This window comes from Balaenoptera acutorostrata, chromosome X (genome assembly GCF_949987535.1).
Source record: "Balaenoptera acutorostrata chromosome X, mBalAcu1.1, whole genome shotgun sequence".
Lineage (NCBI taxonomy): Eukaryota > Metazoa > Chordata > Mammalia > Artiodactyla > Balaenopteridae > Balaenoptera > Balaenoptera acutorostrata.
This window is the reverse complement of record NC_080085.1, coordinates 69,328,901-69,353,068: the sequence shown is the minus strand read 5'-3', so window position 1 is coordinate 69,353,068 and position 24,168 is coordinate 69,328,901. Positions and strand designations below refer to the sequence as shown.

General features: G+C 36.8%; 1 protein-coding gene across 1 annotated transcript in view; it reads right to left on the bottom strand.

Annotated features, from left to right (window-relative positions):
- SH3BGRL (SH3 domain binding glutamate rich protein like) overlaps positions 1-24,168 on the bottom strand; it is an 82,678-nt gene that overhangs the window by 13,428 nt on the left and 45,082 nt on the right. The window contains exons 2-3 of the mRNA XM_007187542.2: positions 5,756-5,941; positions 1,277-1,357 (exon numbers count right to left, since the gene is read on the bottom strand). Of these exons, the coding sequence (XP_007187604.1) occupies positions 1,277-1,357; positions 5,756-5,941 (267 nt within the window). The remainder of the gene's footprint in view (positions 1-1,276; positions 1,358-5,755; positions 5,942-24,168) is intronic.

Genomic DNA, 24,168 nt, shown 5'->3' with positions numbered 1-24,168 from the left:
TTCCTTTGGATGCTTACTGTACTTTATTCATATCAACCATACAGAATTTACCATACTATATCATAATTATTTGTAGACATATTTGTTGTATAATTATTCATATACATGTCCCTCACTAGGTTATAAACACTTTGAAGGTAGAGATTATGTTGTATTGTCCGTATTTGCCCTACCATCAATATCAAGTCAATGTTTGACACTCAGTAAATATTTACTGAATGAATAAATGAATGAATGGCTCCTACTTTTCACTGAAGGAAAGGGAGTCATCAGTCACAGAAAACAGACTATCCTTCCTTTTATACTTCCTCTAATATGCACTGAAATCAATGACTTAACTTGGGTTTTACTAACTTGTTTGAAGAAAAATGCCTTACCTAAGATTTCCTACAACTTAAATTATACAAAGCCTAAAATAAGACATTTTATCCATGGGAAAAGAAAGTTTGGCAAGAAAACAGAATTTCATAGTGACTCAGACAACAATGCCTCTGAACAGTCTCTAGTGAAAATACAGACAATAACACAGACTCTCAAAACTGGAGAAGGAGCTGAAGTTTGAAGAATCTGTTTAACAAAAATTAGCTTCTGAGAGCAAAATGTAAAATGATAGAGCAGGGGACATACACTTTTATTAAACCAGCCTTTGTGGAGAAGAAATATGGCAAAAGTATATTTAAAGTCCATAGCTTTGAGACATTTTTTTAAACAGGCGACTTAATTTTTTATATTTTTCTTTGTATGATCTTCCCTGGGAACACCACCACTTGAAAAATTAATTTGTTGTTGGCAGGGGAAAAGCTCCAAATTCAGCCAGCAATTTAGTGACAAGTTTTGATACTCAAATGTTGTTAGTTAATTTGAATAGGTGACTCTAGCATTTGCTGTCACACAAGGACAATAGATACTGACAAGATTACTATGAACTAAGATGCTTTCTGTCCATGTAATACCATACATGACAACTGGAATAATGGCATCTTTAAAATTGTTAACCACTTATTTGCGAATGGGTCAATGAGAAATTTGCTGCCTTGGGCAGCTTGACAGGGAAGTCACTCGGCCTACTTTCTATCCACATATTTTATGTATTTAATTATGCACATCTGTCTGCCCTACTAGGGATTAAGTGCATGCGGAGCAGGAACATTTCTTTTTAGCTATGTTGCACTGCCTCTGGCTTAATCTGAGTACTTAATAAAGTGGAAATCTTACTGATTAAAAAAACCCAGCAGCAATAAAATGGCCTATAAAGAAGGGGAAAAATGAACCATACCTTTGAACCAGGTGGGGCTGTCAAGCCTAAAAAGGCATACACTGCATTATTTTCTCTGGCTTCAAAGAAGGCATCATAGTCCTTGATAAAAGAAGGCAACAAGAATTAGCAATATGCAACCAACAAAGGAAAGAAAAGGGGAAATTAATTCAAAATTATCTGACTGGTCAATATCTTTGATGGCAAACAGGCTAGCTGACTTCAATAATGCTAGACTTCTGGAAAGAGTAGTAAAGCGGCAAGGCTTATTGGATCCCAATTAATGTGGGTTAGAAGATATGCTGATCTGTGAGACAGAAATATCAAAAGGACTTATTTCATACTGCATAGATCTTAAATCTGCCTCAGGGCAAGCAGCTTTCTCCATAGCCCAAAGCAGCCAACTATTTGCCAGTAAGAGGTTGCTTACTTTTGGGAGGAGGCTGTTGTTCCAGTTTGTCATTATTTCTCTTGCATTATTTATTAAGGTAGAGATGCCCTCAGAACCTACAGAAGGCCAGATTTTAGCTATCCCATGGCCATAAAAATAGTAAATCTGTGCTGTGTTTGGAGGAAGGGTATGAGATTTTCATGAAATATGACTGGAAGAGTAAACAATCCAGGGATCCAATAAAAGCTTCACATGACTAAATTCAGTTGGGCTTCCCATTGTCATCCTCTAAACCACCATGCATGCTCCAAAAGTAACAAACAGAACTGCCTATATTTGACTATGACATATAATCAATAGGAAATATACTTAGAAAACACAGCCATTGTCTATACCTGGCCTTAGTTTGTTTGACTTAAAACACACAGGGAGGGACTTCCCTGGCGGTCCAGTGGTTAAGACTCTGCACTTCCAATGGATGGGGCACAGGTTCTATCCCTGGTCGGGGATCCCAAATGCCTCATGGCATGGCCAAAAAATTTAAAAATTAAAAATTAAAAAAAAAATTTCTCTAAAAAAACCCAAAAACACAGAGATAAGCTTGGCATTTTGGCTGAGTTATTAGAGGTAAAATGCTCTCAAAATTTGCTGGCTTCTCTAGAGATTGCCTCACTAACAGATTACCAATTACAAGGTTCTTTTCTAGCATATATAGTTCCTGGTACTTGGAGGATATGGAGGTATAAAGTTTATGGCCTCTCAAGCCATTGATGACCCTAAATTTGACCCCTACCTCAAGAAACATCAGAATTTCTCTCATTTAGGGACTCTTTTAACACAGCCAGTATTATTTAGAGCCACAGAGATCTCCTCAAGGGTTGTCTCAAAGCATCTTTTTGTGTACCCTAGATGTTGACAAAGGAATAAATCATAAACAACAGGCATTTATGACCAGCCTCTTATACTCTTTGAACTCACTATTCAAAAGTGAAACTAACTGGATCTTGATACAAAATCCATACTGAGACACATGACCTATAAGTTACTCAAGGTAAAGAAGCAATATACATCATATCTATACTCAACCACTTGGAAGTAACCTCAAAATGCTAGTTAAAAGAACCTAACAGTTATACAATAGACATTTCTTACTATCATCAAATCAATAAAAACAGTCTGTGTCAATCTTTAAACTCATGTGAAAGAAAGCAGGTCTTCAAATACATTGAAATCTGATCATGAAATACTATGTAGGGTAATCTAGTTATCTCTGTTTCAGGTGTTTGGGGATCACAGTACATTATTTGTTGGCCCTGAACTTAGCACACACAAACAGATTTGTAGCTCTGAGAGAAAAGAACATCAGCTTCTCAATTAAGCAGGATTAATTAATTTATTGTGCAAATATGTATTGAGCACCTACTACATGCCAATCACGGTTCCTGGTGCTAAGAATACAAGAGTAAACAAAACATAGTCTGCTTCTTCTATAGGAATTCTCTTGAGGAAAAATATACTTTATTTACATCTTTGGGATTCCAATAACATTAATCCAGAATGTATTCTACCATATATTTGTATCATATTAATTATTTCATGAAAATGTGCTTTAGTTCTTCATATACACAGCATAAGCTCTTTCAGAACAAAGATTACCCTTAAAAATTTTGTATCGTCTATAGCAGAGCTTCATTTATGTTGGCAGGGTAATTATTTCAGTCACATCCTAATCTGGAAATAGAACCTAAGCTATAGCTCAATGATTCTAAAAAGGAGGTAATTTTCCCCCAGGGACATCTGGCAAAATCTGGAAACATTTTTGTTTTTTCACAACTGGGAGGGTGCTACTTGCACTCATGGATAGAAGCCAGGGATGCTGCTAAACATCCTACAATGCACAGGGGAGCCCCCATAAACCCAACATATCAGTAGTGCCAAGGCTGAGAAACCTTGAGATAGTTTAAACAAGGGAATTTAATATGAAGAACCACTTACAAAAGATTAAAGAGATGAAAGGCAGACAGGAGACGGTGAGGCAGCCCAGAGACTAGAAATAGCAGGAAGCTGCTACCACAGCTAGTGCTGAAGGGAAAAGTGGAGAAGGTAGTATTACAGAGCTGGTACCACAAAGGAGATGTAGCCACTGTCATGGACACCTCCAGAAAAAGGGGGATACCTTGGCTTTTCCTCTCCTCCTGCCCTCCACTCATCCAACCAGTGCCTCCTATTATCGGCCAAACTTAATAGGCAGCCAGTTGGCAATGGACACTGGGAAATATAATTTGCTGAGGTCAGCCTCCCACAATACAGAATGAAACAAGAAAAGAACAAAGATGGGATCTTTGAGTAAACAGGAAAATTAACAACGCAGTGGTTTAATAGAAAGAGTAAGAACTTCAGAATAAGACAGATCTAGGTTTAAATTCTAGCTGCATCACTTACTAATTGTATGATTTAGGAAGTTAGTTAACCTCTTCTAGGCCTCAATATCTTCATCTATGAAACAGGAATAACAATATCTACACCTCATGAGATTAGTATGAGAACTGACTAATATAATACACATAAAGTATGTAGCACAATAGCTGACATATAATATGCTTTCTATGAATGGTTGCTATACACTTTTCTCCCTAACGTCTGTATAGGGACAAATCTTAATTATTGTTATGACTCCTAACTCAGTGCCTGGCACACAGCAGGCACTCAATAGAAAATGGATTCCTTTTCCATTAACAAATATTTGTTTGGTTGTGTCTCACCTCCTGCACCTTCCTTTTCATCTTCCCATTTCTCAGTGATACTTGCCTTTTTTTCCATAACATACTCCATTCCCTTGTAGTGTGGCTTCCGAAGGAGAAATAAACCAGGTAAATTTAGCTTCTCAAACATCACCCTTACAACCCAAAATGTGTTTCTTTTTAAAAGTCAAACAAATTGAAATTCCTGCTTCAAAAAGGAGAGATTAAGACAATATATGCTGGCTTAGATTGAACTGGATGACCTCTGAGGCCTCTTTCAGCCCCTGAGAGTCAACAATTTGCAGAAATTTCAAATATAGAGGCACTGAGGTTTCACCATCTAAATGAATAGCCTAATTGTCTTTTCCTTATCTACACAGTATGTCTTTACACATTGGCCCTGTTTGCAGCAGCAGAAGAAATCTTCTGGCCCCTCCTCAGAAGTGACAAATTCAATTCACAGAGAAAATATTTTATGCTAATGGACTTCTCAATTTTGCCATACCCTCCCTTAGGTGTTCTCCTTCTCACTCCCATATAAACACATGAGTTAGAAGATTTGGATTGCTGGCTCTAAAAACATTTGTTCCTCAATTATGCTAATTCTGAGGACACAGCAAAGCAAACAGTTCTTTACTGGAAATTCCTATAGCCCTTACATATGCTTTCTGTACCATGTCATCACATGGATGTGGCCTCATAACCACTCTCTCTGTTTCAGGTGTGTTTGATTCTACCCACACAACACTCCCAATCAGCTCTTTAAGAAAAGAGGCTTTGTTTTATACATACTTGTACTTGCCATGGTACCTAGAATGGCCATAGGCTACAAATGTTACTTAAATACACAGTGAATGAACATTGAAGGGAACTACTTCATGGTTTAAATGAAGGCTAACTAAGATGACAAACTTGAAAGCACCAGTCACAAAGTAAAAACTCTACTCTTGTTTCCCTCATCCATACATTAGTTCAATTAGCTAACTCAAAATTTTAAGAAAATTCATTAATAATACCTAAATAAAAGTTTTACTACCTTGAAGCAGAAACTAAGATATTCCTCTTTTTAAACTAATTTTAATCTAAATAAGTAAAACAGCTCACCTCTTTTCAGTGGCTTCTTCATGGACATACTAGAAATAATATAAATGCTCTGGTCTGTACTTATACCTTCACAGATAATCTTTTGGTGAATGACTCATCCATTTGCCTTCTAGTAGAAGGTAAAATACCCCAGCTGCCTAGGATGGATGTAGAGGATGAACAGGAGAAATGACTGTGTGTAGGTTTGGGGTGGGAGTAAAAGAAAGAGGATGGGTTTGAGGCAATCCATTTTTGAAAAAACAAGAATTTTAATTGGTTCCTTACCCCACGGTACTGGCTTTCATTGAAAATCTGAGGTGGCAGGGGGTACCCTGTGGCTGGTCGACTGTTTTCAGGTACATTTTCTCTCATCCACTTCCGATTCTCTTCATTGGCTGCAATATCTTTTTCTTCAAATCCTATTTTGTTAGCTTCTAGGAAACCAAGCACATCTTGCTGTTTCTTCTTAATCTAGGGCCCAAAGGACAAGAAGTTATATTGTTGAACAAACAGCTTTTATTATTTTTGTTTATCATATTCAACAAAAAAGTGTTAATGAACTAGCAGAAATGAATTCAGACATGGATCAAGATTTGTGGTTTAACAGAAGATATATAGTTTTCCCTCTATTATTTTGTTGTTAATGATATCTCACAAGTGGATTGAAGAGCTTTCAGTTCACAGGTCCTTTTATCAACCCAACTTTTTCTTTTATTCACTGAAATGCTCACATCTAATCATGAAGAAGAAAAGCTAGCTGATGCATATCAATAACCTCAAGTGCAATTAACTCAAAAGTTTGAGTAGTGGGAAGGTGTGTTTTCCGATTATCTACAAGCCTCTCTTAATTTTAGCCTTTGTTGAAAGTCATTCCAAATGACCTGAGTCTACTTCCTGTCTTAATAAGCATCATACAGTGAACAGAAATGAATCTTTCCTTGAGAATGTTACAAGACTCTATGTGTCAATTTTCATCATTTGGAACAGAAACTGAACAAGAAAACAAGAGTCTTTTTCATGAAAGTGCCGAGCTACAACAACACATTTAATCAAGACGGAGTTTTGTCTTGTTTTATAATCAACCTGTCACATTTTCTCAGCTAACACTTTATTGAAGATCAACAGAGGTTCCAACTGTGATGCACTAAAATCTAAAATGATTGTCCGAAACTGTATTTAATAGCTATTCAACAATATTTCTTTGGTGCCTCTTAAGTGTGTAAGAAATTTATCAGGTTCTTTAAAATGTCTAAAGAAAAATAGCAGATTCCCTCCTAAAATTACAATCTAGAGGGAGGGATTAGACATAGATATATTAAAAATTTCAATTATAACATGGTATTTAAATATGACGCTAAGGTGGTCAGGTGAGAGGAGTCAAGTGAATGACAAAGCCAAGAGTGCAAGGAACTTAGAAGAGAGAGCAAGCGCTTATTGCTATGAGTGATGCCACTTAGACTAAGCTTAATAATGACAGCACACATGCTGCATACTACATCCATCTATATTGCATGCAGTATATGGTTTTAGTGAAAGCATGATGTACTTATTAAAGTTTAATATAATTGTCCAGCTGTGAAAAATGAGCTCACAAATATTACAGCATATTGAACTAGAACAATAAAGGTACAGTATTACAAAATAAACTTGGAAACTTTCTAAATGGATGCTCATAATTTCTATGACTAAATTCTTACACATAATTGAAGTCTCTAAATGAATAAACACTTGTGTGGGTGTGTATTTTGTCTTTTTAAACAGGTTATAATTTGTGACCCAGTCAACTTCTGCAAAGAGAAATTCAGATATATAAATTCCTTCCAATTGGTTCTGTTTGTTTCAAATGCTGCCACAAGAAGGGCTACGCTAGTTTGTAGTTAAATAATAAGACTGTCTTTGCCTAGCCAGTGCCTATCGATTTAAGAGTGGGGTGAAGGAAGCATGAACAAATAGAATTTAAAGCTGCCTTTTCAGTCTTTTACTAATCTACTTACAAAATACACCCAAAAGGAAAATCAAGTCTGAATCCCCAGTTAGTCTGTTTGGCACTAGACTACTGCAGTGTTGCCACTGTGTAGTCATTTGGTAACCAAAGAGATCTGTGTGCATTTTAAATGAATACTGTCATGAGTCCTTAAGCCACTGGCTTCCTACTGCTTAATCTAATGGTATAACCACAGCAAGAGACACTTGTTTTCAGCTTGCCTGTTTTGCAATATTTTAAAAAATGCTTTGGTCACAATCAGCCATGTAAAACTTGTAATTCATATCTCTTTACCAACAAGTCTACAACAAATCTAGGGTAAGACTATTAAGAATTTTCTTGTTGATCTCCCACCTCTACCCCTAGCTCCCTGGAGTTCTCCTGACAGATGTTCCAAGATGTGGCAGCATAAGAGCACAATGTAAAGTTTGCTATTTTACTGCTGTCTGCCTCCCCAAGTACTGTTATTATTTTCTTTTTCAGTTGCAATTCTACCACATTATGTATAGAGAGATATTAAGGCTCAAGTAATTTCAGAAGTAGAGCCTTGTGTGAAAAGAGGAGAATGTAGATATTTAAAGGTAGTTTCTCAAAAACAGCTATGTCTTAAGGTGGTCACAGTAAAGAAAGTACAGTCATGCTTAATTTTCTGGGTTAAAAAGGCTTTTCTTTATCAGTTCTGAAAAATCTCATCTATCCAGCCCTTTCTTTTTAAATTTTATCTTTATTGGAGTATAATTGCTTTACAATGTTGTGTTAGTTTCTGCTGTACAACACAGTGAATCAGCTATATGTATACATATATCTCCATATCCCCTCTCTCTTGAGCCTCCCTCTCACCCTCTCTATCTCACCCCCCTTGGTCGTCACAGAGTATCAAGCTGATCTCCCTGTGCTGTGCAGCAGCTTCCCACTAGCCATCCATTTTACATTTGGTAGTGTATATATGTCAATGCTACTCTCTCACTTCGTACTAGCTTCCCCTTGCCCTCCGTGTCCTCAAGTCCGTTCTCTACATCTGCATCTTTATTCCTGCCCTGCCACTAGGTTCCTCAGTACCGTTTTTTTAGATTCCATATATATGAGTTAGTGTACGGTATTTGTTTTTCTCTTTCTGACTTACTTCACTCTGTATGACAGACTCTAGGTCCATCCACCTCACTACAAATAACTCAATTTTGTTTCTTTTTATGGCTGAGTAATATTCCATTGTATATATGTGCCACATCTTCTTTATACATTCATCTGTTGATGGACACTTAGGTTGTTTCCATGTCCTGGTTATTATAAATAGTGCAATGAACATCAGAGTGCATGTATCCTTTTGAAGTATGGTTTCCTCTGGATACGTGCATAGGAGTGGGATTGCTGGGTCGTATGGTAGTTCTATTTTTAGTTTTTTGAGCAACCTCCATACTGTTCTCCATAGTGGCTGTATCAATTTACATTCCCACCAACAGTGCAAGAGGGTTCCCTTTTCTCCACACCCTGTCCAGCATTTATTGTTTGTAAATTTTTTGATGATGGCCATTCTGACCGGTGTGAGGTGATACCTCATTGTAGTTCTGATTTACATTCTCTAATGATTAGTGATGCTGAGCATCTTTTCATGTGTTTGTTGGCCATCTGTTTCTCTTTTTTTTGGAGAAATGTCTATTTAGGTTTCCTGCCCACTTTTGGATTGGGTTGTTGTTTTTTTTTTTGATATTGAGCTGCATGAGCTGCTTGTATATTTTGGAGATTAATCCTTTGTCAGTTGCTTCGTTTACAAATATTTTCTGCCATTCTGAGGGTTGTCTTTTCCTCATTATGGTTTCCTTTGCTGTGCAAAAGCTTTTAAGTTTCATTAGGTCCCATTTGTTTATTTTTGTTTTTATTTCCATTTCTCTAGGAGGTGGGTCAAAAAGGACCTTCTGTGATTTATGTGATAGAGTGTTCTGCCTATGTTTTCTGCTAAGAGTTTTATAGTGTCTGGCCTTACATTTAGGTCTTTAATCCATTTTGAGTTTATTTTTGTGTATGCTGTTAGGGAGTGTTCTAATTTCATACGTTTACATGTGCCTGTCCAGTTTTCCCAGAACCACTTATTGAAGAGGCTGTCTTTTCCCCACTGTATATGCTTGCCTCCTTTATCAAAGATAAGGTGACCATATGTGCATGGGTTTATCTCTGGACTTTCTATCCTGTTCCATTGATCTATTTTTCTGTTTTTGTGTCAGTACCATACTGTCTTGATTACTGCAGCTTTGTAGTATAGTCTGAAGTCAGGGAGTCTGATTCCTCAAGCTCCATTTTTTTGATATTGAGCTGAATGAGCTGTTTATATATTTTGGAGATTAATCCTTTATCCGTTGATTCATTTGCAAATATTTTCTCCCATTCTGAGGGTTGTCTTTTGGTCTTGTTTATGGTTTCCTTTGCTGGGCAAAAGCTTTTAAGTTTCATTAGGTCCCATTTGTTTATTTTTGTTTTTATTTCCATTACTCTAGGAGTTGGATCAAAAAAGATTTTGCTGTGATTTATGTCAAAGAGTGTTCTTCCTATGTTTTACTCTAAGAGTTTTATAGTGTCCGGTCTTACATTTAGCTCTCTAATCCATTTTGAGTTTATCTTTGTGTATGCTGTTAGGGAGTGTTCTAATTTCATACGTTTACATGTGCCTGTCCAGTTTTCCCAGAACCACTTATTGAAGAGGATCCAGCCCTTTCTTATCTGGAGCTTTTTCCAGAGTCAGAAGGAACTGCAGTCTCTCTCCAATTCCTTCAGACATGGCTGTATGTGTAGACCCAGGAGGCTGTGAAATAAGGAGCACTGGGAGTACCATCTACCCTAAAATTCAATTCTTCTGATGCTTGAAACTCTACCATGACCGATTTACTAGTTTGGTCTTCACAGAAAGGGCAGGCAGTGTGCATGTTTGGAGTGGAGGGAGGGACTGCCTGGAGAGAAGTAGGCAAGGAAACAGTGAAGTTTCTTTGTCTGCCTTAGAATTTTGCCAGAGTTGTCCCTATATAACTCTAATAGAGGGGTACACAAAAAAGCTGCAGGAATGGCCTCCCAAGATAATCCCAAGAGGAAATTTCCAAGCCTTATTATATGTTAGTACTGGGTTAAGATTTGTACCAGATAAAGACCTTTAAGGAGAAAGGGAGACTAAGACTTGTTGAGTGCTTGCTGAGTACCAAACTCTTTGTGAGGCTATGTACATATATCCCCTAAAATCCTCACAACAATTCTGAAAGGTTAATATGATTATCCCCATTTTACAACAAAGGAAATTGAGGCTTAGATAGGTTAAGATACCTGCCCAAGAAGAATGATCTATTAATTGCCTGTACTAAATTACAAATCTAAAGCTATCTGACTGCAAAACCCTGTTCTTTTTCACTACATGCAGTACATATTAGAATTCCCAATCTAGCTGGGGAAATAAGATGGACATATATGAAAGAGTTCTTCTAAACTATGTGATACAAAATAGAAAGACAACAAAAGCTGAGATATCTTATGTTTTCTTCCAAATAGCCTCATTTACTGAATTTGATTTCCTAGTTATTATGGTCTCTTTCCCCTTGACCAGTCTAAACTGACCCTATTGAATTCCTAAGCCCACCAACTTGTGGGCTTGCTTGCACATGGGCAGCATGCACACAGAAGAACTGAATGGAATGTCACGAGGCCTCTGGTTTCTTGTTGACTACACTGAGAACAATGTAGCCCATGTCTCCCCTTTGTCAAGAGCTCGGCCACTTAATAGTTCTGAGTGGGCAAAGCTGGTATAGAGGCATATTTCTGTACTTTAAATGTACAGAGAAACAGATGAGAAAGTGCAAGGGCATCAGACCCCTCCCATTCTTTATTTTTTTTTAAATAAACAATGTACCCATCACTTTAAAAAAAAAAAGTCCAACAACCTTTTCAAAGAGCAAAATGATCTGAACACAGTGCACTACTCACTTGAAAGTAAAAACAGGGACTTCCCTGGTGGCGCAGTGGTTAAGAATCCGCCTGCCAATGCAGGAGACATGGGTTCGAGCCCTGGTCCGGGAAGATCCCACATGCCGCGGAGCAACTAAGCCCGTGCACCACAACTACTGAGCCTGCGCTCTAGAGCCTGTGAGCCACCACTACTGAGCCTGCGTGCCACAACTACTGAAGCCTATGCGCCTAGAGCCCATGCTCCACAACAAGAGAAGCCACCACAATGAGAAGCCCGTGCACCACAATGAAGAGTAGCCCCCGCTCGCTGCAACTAGAGAAAGCCTGTGCACAGCAATGAAGACCCAATGCAGCCAAAATAAATAAATTAATTAATTAATTTAAAAAAAAAGAAAGTAAAAACAAGCTTTTACTGAGTCAGTAACAGCGGAACTAAAGTTCTTTCTGACTCTGGGAAACAGTATGGACAGAGAAAAGTGCCAGATAAGAAAGGTATTCAGGAATCATTCCCAAATAATTATTCCCAAATTCTCATCTTATAAAGATGAGATTATTCAGAACTGAAATTTCATTTAGTCAAGAAAAGCCCTTTTAATTCAGAAAATTAGCATGACTGTACTTTCATCTCTTGCAGGTGAACTTCATCCCCACATAGTCTTATCAAATGTACATGCTGAGTGAAGTGTTAGCAGATTAATAAATAATAGACAAATTTGACAAAAGGTTGAAAGCCACAGAATCAAAACATATACTGTAATCCTACTGCTGCTACACTGGTTCCCTGTGGCCAATTTCAACCTCACCCCCTACTGCTTAACTTTCAAGGTTCTGCATAATGTTCTATCTTCTCTAAAAATATGCATTCCCCGGGCACCCCACAACATATCAAGCTGCCTTTATTTTTCCCTGAGTTTGCTGTGCCCAAGACCTTAGTGCTTTTCTCTTTGTTACCTTCTACTGCAAGTCTCCCCTCTCTCCACTGATGCAATTCTAACTTATTCATCCAGGTGCACTCCTTCTGTGAAACCCTTGGCGGCCACTCCAGCCTTCTCCCTCTGACCTCCTACAGTCAGTATCACCCAGTTTGGAGCTTAATCAAATAGTACCAATGATTGATTGCTAATCTTCTCACATGTCAAAGTCTCATCTCGTCAGTTAGTTGCTAAACCACCTGAAGGTAGGGGCCATGCCTTTTGTTTAAGCTTTCCTACATAGTGCTCACCTCATAGGCTGGACACAAAGTAGTTAATACTGATTGATCTAACAACTTCGTTTTAAATCCAGGACCTCCAAAATGCTTGTTTTTAGTTTTTCATTTTAATAAACTTCAATTTTGGAATAATTTTAGATTTACAAAAACTTGCAGATATAATATAGAGAGTTCCCATATAACTCTCACTCTGTTTCCCCTATTATAACACCTTACCTCACAGTGGTACATTTGCCACAGCTAAGAAACCAACACTGATACATTGGTATAGTACTATTAGCTAAACTCCAGACTATTTGGATTTCACCAGTTTTTCCACTAATGTTTGTTTCTTTGTTTCAAGATCCCTTCCAGGATACCACGTTACATTTAGTCATGTCTCTTTAGTCTCCTCTGGCCTGTGACAGTTTCTCAGACTTTTCTTGTTTCCCATGATCTTGACAGTTCAGAGGAGTATTGGTCAGGTATTTTGTAAAATGCCCCTCAATTCAGGTTTGTCTGATGTTTTTTTGGATGATTATATTTCCACACTCTATGTTTTGGAAGCAATTCAATAAATCAATTATACATCAATAAATCTGGAAAAAAATAACTCCAGCTATATAAAGCAAGAAAAGCTCTCTTTTAAAAACTCTTACAGCATACTGTGAATCTGACAATACTTTCTAAGAAAGTTTCAAAAGAGTCAGGGAAGTTTGAGAAAAGTAGGTAGCTATAATCTGAAACCTATAAGAGCCTATTCTAAAGTAATATACATTAGTCTTTGTGGCTGACTGGGCTGGAATTCTCACAGATTAAATGTTATCTGGAAATATGTCTTCAAAAAAATTCCCAGGATTAAACATTTCATGCATCATATTAGATTGATGGGTTCTCCAAAAGGAATTGGAGAAAATGCCATTTAATGGTGGGTTTTAGTTATGTTTTAGCCACTGTTTTCAATATCAGATATTTCCTGCACCCTTGAAGTACTAATGACTGGAATGTACAATATGACAATATAAATTCCAATTACCTAGGATTTGAGTGCAGGGAAATATTGTTGGTTATTACTGTTTGCACATAGACTCTCATTCATCCCTAACTAGCAAAGTAAGTCTTTATTCTCCAAATTACCACTTGGCAATCCAAGAACAAAGCTGATTATAAAATACAGCCTTCAGAAATCTCCAGACCCAAACAGAGCACCTCATTGCTAGCACATTCCATGGTAGGGAGATAGCAGCTGCTCTAAGCAAAGCTTAGAAGAATTAAAGCTCAAAAGTTTCACAAGATTTAGAGCTTTTGGACTCACAGAAGCTATGGGTTCATCCAGCATACGTTGGGGTATCAGAAGGTATTCAGGAATTATTCCCAAATTCACAGGAATTTTGAGTTGTGGCTGTGTTCAGACAAGACTGGGAGACAGATATTGTCTTATTATTCATACCAGTTATAGAAGGCCAATTAAGTGACAGCTGCTAAAGCAGGTGTTTTGATACATTATTTAACTTAATATTCATAATAACTCTATAAGGTAAATATTATTACCCTCATTTTACAGATTAGAATATTGAGGCTCAAAAAGGTTAAGTAAATTTACCCAAAGTCACAAAGTTAGTCAGTGGCAGAGCTGGCATTCAAACCTAAATGTCTCTAACTCCAATGATTAAGTTTGTTCCAATACATTGCCCTGTCTAGCTTCAAGATATTTTGCATGGATTTCTTTTCTTAAGAGATTTTTATATAAGGTCGACAAGCTCTTACAAAGAGTAATACCACTTTTTGATGTGTTCTTACTATATAATTTAATTCTAAATTCTACTTACCAGACCATGATTGTGTTCCCATTATCATCCAAATGAGTATGCACACAATCTAATCAATCTTCAAATTATTATGAACAAAAAGTGACTGGAATACCCAATTCCAACTCTAGGATCCTCTGCTGCTAGGGAAGGATTAGTGTCAGACTCTTGCCTAGGTGACGTTAGACACTACCATTCAGTCAGGAATGCAGTTCATGGACTGACCAAGATGACGGAGTAGGAAGTCTCTGAGCTCACCTCCTCCCTCAGGCACACCAAAATTACAACGATTTACAGAGCAACTGTCAATGAGAACAACCTGAAGACTAGCAGAAAAGGTCTTCAACAACTAAAGATATAAAGGAGAAACCAAAGAGACAGGTAGGAGAGGTAGAGATGAGGTATAGTCAAAAGACCCATACCTCTGGGTAGGTGACCCACAAACGGGAGGATAAATACAATTGCAAAGGTTCCTTCCAAGGAGTGAGGGATCCAAGATGCACAGCAGGCTCCCCAGTCCCAGGGTCCTGCACCAGGAAGATGACCCCCCAGAACATTTGGCTTTGAAGGCCAGTGGGGCTTACTTTTGGAAGAACCAGAATGCTGTAGGAAACAAGACACTCCACTCTTTAAAGGGGTACACAGAAGCTCACACACTCCGAGACACAGGGCAGAATCAGCTATTTGAAAGAAGCCTGGGTCAGACCAACTTTCTGATCTTGGAGAGCCTCCTGGAGAGGCAGGAGGCAACTAGGAATCACCCTGGGACAGAGGCTCTGGCAGTAGCCATTTCTGTGAGCTCATTCTACTTCAAGGACAATGGTGCCAGTAAATTCTTATGTTTTGTGTTTCCATCGCTTAAATTTTTTTTAATTTTGTATACAAATTTTAAAGATTATTTTCTATTTACAGTTACTACAAAATATTGGCTATATTCACCCATATTGTACTTCCCACTCACCCACCCCTGTATTGCCCTTCCCCCCACCCCACTGGTAACCACTAGTTTGTTCTCTATATCTGTGAGTCTGCTTCTTTTTTGTTGTTGTTATATTCACTTGTATTTTTTAGATTCCACATATAAGTGATATCATACAGTATATGTTTTTCTTTTTCTGACTCATTTCACTTAGCATAACGCCCTCCAAGTCCATCCATGATGCTGCAAATGGTAAAATTTCATTCTTTTTTATGGCTGAATAGGATTCCATTTTATATATATACCACATCTTCTTTATCCATTCATCTGTTGATGAACACTTAGGTTGCTTCCACATCTTGGCTATTGTAAATAATGCTGTTATGAACATCAGGGTGTGGTATCATTTTGAATTAGTGTTTTGGGTTTTTCTGGATATATACCCAGGAGTGGAAATGCTGGGTCATATAGTAGTTCTATTTTTAGTTTTTTGAGAAACATCCATACTGTTTTCCATAGTGGCTGCACCAGTTTACATTTTCACCAACAGTGTACAGGGGTTCCTTTGTACACAGAAAAAAATAGAGTTTAAAACACAGAATTGGAAGATACAACAATTGTAAATATATATGCACCCAATATAGGAGCACCTAAATACATAAAGCAAATATTAACAGATAAAGGGAGAAACTGACAGTAAAAAAATAATACTAGGAGACTTCAACACCCAACTTACATCAATGGACAGATCATTCAGGCTGAAAATCAATAAGGAAACACGGGCCTTAAGGGACACAATAGACCAAATGGGCTTAATAGACATATATAGAACATTCCATCCAAAAGCAACAGAATACACATTCTTTTAAAGTGCACATGGAACATTCTCCAGGATAGATCACATGCTAGGCCACAGAACAACTCAGTAAATTTAAGAAGACTGAAATCATATCAAGCATTTTTCTGACCATAGCGCTATGAGACAAGAAATAAAATATAAGATAAAAAGCTGCATTTTCTTTTTTTTTGATTAATTTTTATTGTAGTAGAGTTGCTTTACAAAGTTGTGTTAGTTTCTACTGTACAGCAAAATTAATCAGCTATACATATACATATATTCCCTCTTTTTTGGATTTCCTTGCCATTTAGGTCACCACAGTGTATAAGTAGAGTTCCCTCTGCTACACAGTATGCCCTCATTAGTTACCTATTTTATACATGGTATCAATAGTGTATATATGTCAATCCCAATCTCCCAATTCCTCCCGCCCCTCTTTCCCCAATTGGGAGATCAGGATTGACATATATACACTACCCTGTGTAAAACAGATAGCTATAGGAACCTGTTGTATAGCACAGGGAGCTCAGCTCGGTGCTCTGTGGTGACCTAGATAGATGGGATGTGGGGGAAGGAGGTCCAAGAGGGAGGGGATATATGTATACATATAGCTGACTCACTTCGTTGTACAGCAGAAACTAACACAATATGGTAAAGAGACTATACCCCAATTTAAAAAAAAGCTGCAAAAAAAAAAAGACAAACACATGGAGGCTACACATTATGTTACTAAACAAACAATGAATCACTGAAGAAATCAAAGAGGAAATTTAAAAAAAATACCTGGAGACAAATAAAAATGAAAACACAATGGTCCTAAAACTATGGGATGCAGTGAAAGTTGTTTTAACAGAGAAGTTTATAGCAATACAAGCTTATCTCAGAAAAGAAGAAAAATTTCAAATAACAGTCTAACCTTACATCTAAAGGAACTAGAAAAAGAAGAACAAAGTTAGTAGAAGAAAAGAAATAATAAAGAGCAGAGCAGAAATAAATGAAATACTGAAAAAAAAACAATAGAAAAAGAAACAATGAAATTAAGAGCTGGTTCTTTGAAAACATAAAAAAAAAAATGATAAACCTTTAGCCAGACTCATCAAGAAAAAAAAAGAGAGAGGGCCCAAATCAATAAATCAGAAATAAAAGGGGAAAAGTTACAACCAACACAACAGAAATACAAAGGATCATAAGAGATTGCTATGAACTATTATACATTAATAAAATGGACAACCTAGAAGAAATGGACAACGTCCTAGAAATGTACAATCTCCCAAGACTGAATCAGGAAGAAATAGAAAATACGAACAGAAAGATTACTGGTAATGAAATTGAATCAATAATTTAAAATACTCTCAACAAACAAAAGTCCAGGACCATATAGCTTCACAGGTGAATTCTAACAAACATATGCAGAAGAGTTAAAACCTATCCTTCTCAAATTATTCCAAAAAACTGCAAAGGAACTTCCAAACTCATTCTATGAGGCCAGCATCACCCTGATACCAAAACCAGACAAAGATATCACACAAAAGAAGAAAATTACAGGTCAATATCACTGATGAACATATATGCAAAAATCTTCAACAAGGTATTAGCACAGCAACTCCAACAATATATTAAAAGGATCATACACCATGATCAAGTGGGATTTATCCCAGGGATGCAAGGATTTTTCAATATCAGCAAATCAATCGATGTGATACACCACATTAACAAATGGAAGGAAAAAACCCATATGATCATCTAAATAGATGCAGAAAAAGCTTTTGATAAAATTAAACATCCAATTATGATAAAAACTCTCCAGAAAGTGGGCATAGAGGGAACACACCTCAACGTAATAAAGACCATATATGACAAGCCCACAGCTAACATTATACTCAATGGTGAAAAGCTGAAAGCACCTCCTCCTAGATCAGGAACAAGACAAGGATGCCCACTCTCACCACTATTATTCAACACAGTATTAGTAATCCTAGCCACAGCAATCAGACAGAAAAAAAAAAGAAATAAAAGGAATCCACATTGGAAAGGAAGAAGTAAAACTGTCACTGTTTGCAGATCACATGATACTACATATAGAAAATCCTACAGATGCCACAATAAAACTATTAGAACTTGTCAATGAAGTTGGTAAAGTTGCAGGATACAAAATTAATATACAGGAATCTGTTATATTTCTATACATTAAAAACAACTTATCAGAAAGAAAAATTAAGAAAACAACCCTATTTACTGTCACATCAAAAAGAATAAAATACCTAGGAATAAATCTAAGTAAGGAGATAAAAGACCTGTACTCGAAAAACTATGAGACTGATAAAAGAAATTGAAGATGACACAAACAGATGGAAAGATATACTGTGTTCATAGAGTGGAAGAATTAATATTGTTAAAATTAACATACTATCCAAGGTGATCTACAGATTCAATGCAATCCCTACCAAAACACCAATGGCATTTTTCACAGAACTAAAACAAATAATTCTATAATTTCTATGGAAACACAAGAGACCCCAAATAGCCAAAACAATCTTGAGAAAGAGGAACAAAGCTGAAGGTATCAAAGTCCCTGATTTCAAACTATACTAAAAAGCTACAGTAATCAAAACAGTATGGTACCAGCACAAAAACAGACACAGATAACTGGGACTGAATTGAGAGCCCAGAAGTGCACCCATTATATGGCCTATTAGTCTATGACAAAGGAGGCAAGAATATACAGTGGGGAAAAGAAAGCCTCTTCAATAAATGGTGCTGGTATAACTGTACAGCTACATGTAAAAGAAGCAAACCAAACTACTTTTTCACACCATATACAAAAATAAACTCAAAATGGATTAAATATTTAAATGTAAGACCTGAAACCATAAAACTTCCAGGAGAAAGCATGGGCAGTATGCTCTTTGACATCAGTCTCAGCAATACTTTTTGGATATGTCTCTTCAGGCAAGGGAAACAAAAGAAAAATAAACAAATGAGACTACATTAAACTAAAAAGCTTCTTGCACAGTGAAGGAAACTAAACAAAATGAAAAGGCTGCCTACTTAATGGGAGAGTACAAACAATATATCCAATGAGGTGTTAATATCTAAAATATACAACAAACTCAAACAACTAACATCAAAAAAACAAGCTGATTAAAAAGTGGGCAGAGGACCTGAATAGACATTTTTTCTAAAGAAGACATACAGATGGACAGGCACATGAAAAGATGCTCAACATCACTAATCATCAGGGAAATCAAAACCAAAATGAGATATCACCTCACACCTGTCAGAATGGCTATTATCCAAAAGACAACAAATAACCAGTGTTGGCAAGGATATGGAGAAAAGGGAAACCTCATGCAGTAATGCTGGGAATATAAATTGGTGCAGCCACTATTTAAAAACAATACTGAGTTTTCCAAAAATATTAAAAATAGAACTACCATACAATCCAGCAATTCCATTCCTGCGTGTTTAGCCAAAAAAAATGAAAACACTAATTTGAAAAGATACATGCACCCCTATATTCATTGCAGCATTATTTACAATAGCCAAGATATGGACGCAACCTAAGTGCCCATCAATAGATGAATGGATAAAGAAAATGTGATATATATACACACTGGAATATTTTAAAAAATTTTTTTATGTTGTGTATTTTATTTATTTATTTATTTATTATTAATTTTTTTGGCTGCGTTGGGTCTTCATTGCTGCGCACGGGCTTTCTCCAGTTGCGGCGAGCGGGGATTACTCTTCGTTGTGGTGAGAGGGCTTCTCACTGTTGTGGCTTCTCTTGTTGCAGAGCACGGGCTCTAGGTACTTGGGCTTCAGTAGTTGCAGCACAGGGACGTAGTAGTTGTGGCTCACGGGCTGCAGTGTGCAGGCTCAGTAGTTGTGGCACACAGGCTTAGTTGCTCTGCAGCATGTGGGATCTTCCCGGACCAGGGACTGAACCCGTGTGCCCTGCATTGGCAGGCGGATTCTTAACTACTGCACCACCAGGGATGTCCCTACACACTGAAATATTACTCAGCCGTAAGAAAGAATGAAATCTTGCCATATGTGACAACATGGATGGCCCTAGAGGGTGTTATACAAATGAAATAAGTCAGACAGAAAAAGTCAAATACTATATGATTTCACTTATATGTCAAATCTAAAAAACAAAACAAATGAACAATCATAACAAAAGAGAAATAGAGTCATAGATAAGGAGAACAAACAGGTAGTTGGCAGAGGGAAGGGAAAGCTGGGGAGGAGAGAAATAGGTGAGGGAGATTAAGAGGTAGAAAGTTCCAGTTACAAAATAAATGAGTTAAGGGTATGAAATGTACAGTGCGGGGGAATATAGTCAATTATTATATAATATCTTTGTAAGATGATGGAGGGTGTCTAGACTTATCATGGTGATCATTTTGAAACGTATAGCAATATTGAATTACTGTGTTGTGTACCAGGAACTAACATAGTGTCATAGGTCAATTATACTTCAAAACTAAACAGTAAAACGAACTCATAGAAAAAGAGATTAGATTTGTGGTTACCAGAGGCAGAGGTTGGAGAGAGGGGAAATTGGATGAAGGTAGTCAAAAAGTACAAATTTCCAGTTATAAGGTAAATGAGTACTAGGGATGTAATGTACAACTAAGAAATATAATTAAAACAGCTATATACTATATATGAAAGTTATTGAAGACAGTAAATCCCAAGAGTTCTCATCACAAGGAAAATGTTTTTTTTCCTATTTCATTAATTTTGTATCCATATGAGATGATGGATATTCACTACATTTATTGTAGTAATAATTTCATGATTATGTAAGTCAAACATTATGTTGTACACCTTAAACTTATACAGTGTTGTATGTCTATTATATCTCAGTAATACTGGATAAAATATAAAGTTGCATCTTTCTGTGAAAAGAAAGTAAAAGAAAGAATGCAGTTCCTAAGTACACACTGGGCCTTAAGGCCATTGTTCTTACCTTAATATCAATAAAAATAAAATTAAATAGAGATGTTATTTATGGGCTCAAGGAACTTATAAACTATAAGATTATAAATTCCATACTAGCAGGCGATTTAAGCAATGGAATATAGCCATCCCTTAATCAAAGACTAGTCTCTTTCTGCTGCAGGGAAATGTGTGGATTAGGAGTAGGCTGATAAAGGGAAACAAAGGGACACAGACCCCGATTTAGGGTGTGCTAACAATGGACCGCAGAATTTTATATGTAGCAGGTCCCTCTCTGCTTTGCACCAAATTTACTCTTACTCTAAATTATAGTATAATAATATTATTGACTAAGTGTTTTTTATGGGCCAGGCACTATACATGCTTACATTATTTAATTATCACAAAAATCTTATGAGCTGCTATTACTTTCATTCCAGATTCACAGATGAAGAAACTAATATTCAAGTGGATTAGAAACTTTCTCCTAAGCACACACTTGCCCAAGATCTGTCAAAGTAAAAGGCACCACTTAAACACTAAGCATAATGAATAACAAAATATTACCATACTTGTTATCTCATGCTAATTAGACTGTCAACTTAATGACGTCTCCGTGAGTGCAGAAATGGCTCATAATTCTTTTGTATCCTTCTTAATTCCAAAGCTTGGTCTAAAGTAAGGGCAAGAAAACCTGTTGATTATTTTAAAGTTTTTATACACAGGATAGATTTTCCTCGATGACCCCTTCAGTCCTTTCCCACTCTGAAGTACTGTGATAATGAAACAAAGAAACATGCCAAAAGCAATAAAAGCCTCCTGGAACTTTAAGACTTAGTAAGAAAAAGTTACCATGAAGAATCAATGATTCATATGAATTCCATTGCTTATACCAAAAGAAGAAAAATTACCTTCATTTAAAACTGTCATATGTTTGGACAAATAAAATATGAAGTTGAGAACAGTCCAAAGTGTTTCCACAAAAGTATCAGTGACTTGTGACCAAAGGTGCCTATGGGAAATGAGTGCTGAGGGGGAAATAGGGTAACAGGTGCTTGAGGCTGTTCTGGCAGCTTTAGGAGTGTCCTTAAAGCAAAAGCCTTCCTTGAAACAAATCACACTGTTACAATACAATCAAAAATCAAAGCTAAATATTTGTGAAAAGTACTAGTCTAACATAGGTTATGTTCCATAAAATTTCAGATTGTTTGCACTAAGAATTTAAAAATAAACGGACCAATTCATTTCAGCTTCCACCTCCCTGCCTTAATCACTATCATTATCAACTCAGTAGAGTGAGTTACTATACAGATTTCATTCCTCTTTAGGAGAATTTTGTCATAATAAAAGGAAGGGAATTTGGTATATGAAGAGGTATAAAATGAAGAGGTATAAAACGCTGGTGATTTTATAGTCAGCAAAGATGTTCTCCAACTCACCACCTCTCTATGAAACAAATTCTGGCAGTGAGGAAACCTAATTACAAAAACCACAGCTTTCTCCTAAAGCCACACTTCCTGCAAATGCTACAGGGCTTCGAATTCCAGTCAGACAGATTCTCCAGGCAGCCATATAAGGGTAAGCAAAAACACACAAATCCTCCAACAGGCTGATGTAAGGTCACAGGGCAGGCACATGAGAACCAAATATGGTAGTTAAATTCTCCAGCTCACAGCAGATACTTAAAAAAAAAAAAAAAAAAAAAACCTGCAACCATGAACTCCAAGTTCTTGAATCACAAGAAAAGTAATAAGCAATTAATCTATTTTTATTAGTGTTGACTGGATGACAAATATGATCCAGCCTACCGTATATTACACCAGCTCTGTCTTTTTCATCCTTTCCTTTTCTGCGGCAGGAAAGGCTACTGTGAAATGTGCAGCCAAAGTGGGCAACAGGGTATTACATCTAAATAAACTAGTCCAATCTGCCTACAGAAAGAAATACAGATTTCCCAAAAGCTCCATGAGAATAGTGTCTGCCCCATGGTAAGGAAGGCACTGTCCTACACTATGACTAAGAAAAATATCCATATAAGTGACATCATGTGATACTAAGGATAAGTCCTGCGGTGATCCTTGTCTTCATTTAAACTCAAGAATAGAACAACATAAAGAGAAGATAATTTCCCCTACTTCTCACTACCAAAACCCCATGATTAACAGCAGGTAAGATACTGTCCTTTTTTCCAATGATCATAGAATTCTAATTAGCATTATCAATATGCCTTGGTAATTTTGAAAGCTGCTAATTCAGTCAAAGTCAAATAAAACCAAAAGCATTTTGAGAGGGTGCATCAAGAACCATGGAAACCTTCATGTTCCTTGATCCAGTAATTTCACTTCTGGATTCCTAGTCTAAGTAAGTAATCCAAAAGAGGGTAGAAATTGTGTGCCTGAAGAGGTTATGCAATGTTTTGGTGTGTTTTTCTTGTTTTCATTAATTTGTTTGTTTTTTAGTGGTGGAGAATTGAAAGTTGCCTGCATGTCCAACCATTTGTACTTAGTTAAATAAACAGTGATGTGATCATTCAAAAGATTGCTATGAACACATTAAAACTGACCACTGTACAATTATGTAGCAACAAGGAAAAATAGTTATGATATAAAGAGTGAAAAAAGAAGTCTACAGAATCATGTTTTTGCTGTGATTCCAACTGTGAAAAGGAGAACTATGTATGTTTTTAAAAGGCTAGACAGGAATTCAAACACAATTATTACGACCTCTTAGAACAGTAGTGAGGGCTTAGCACCTTGTTCAGATGACTAATTAAGCTGTGTTGGGATTATGAGATTATGGGAATTCCCCCTGCCAAACTTTTCCAGTCACTTTATATAGCTTTACATAATTTTTAAAAATATTTCAAAAAAATCAATTCATGTATATTGAGCTCATAGTAGAGGCAATACAATATAATGGAAAGACCACTGACTATGGCCCCCATGATCCTCACCTCCTGGCATTTACTTCTTTATAGAATCCCTTCCCCTGGAGTGTGGGCAGGACCTGTTACTTGCTTCCAATCAGTAGAATATGGCAAAAGTGTTGGGATGTCACTCTAGTGATGATGTTAT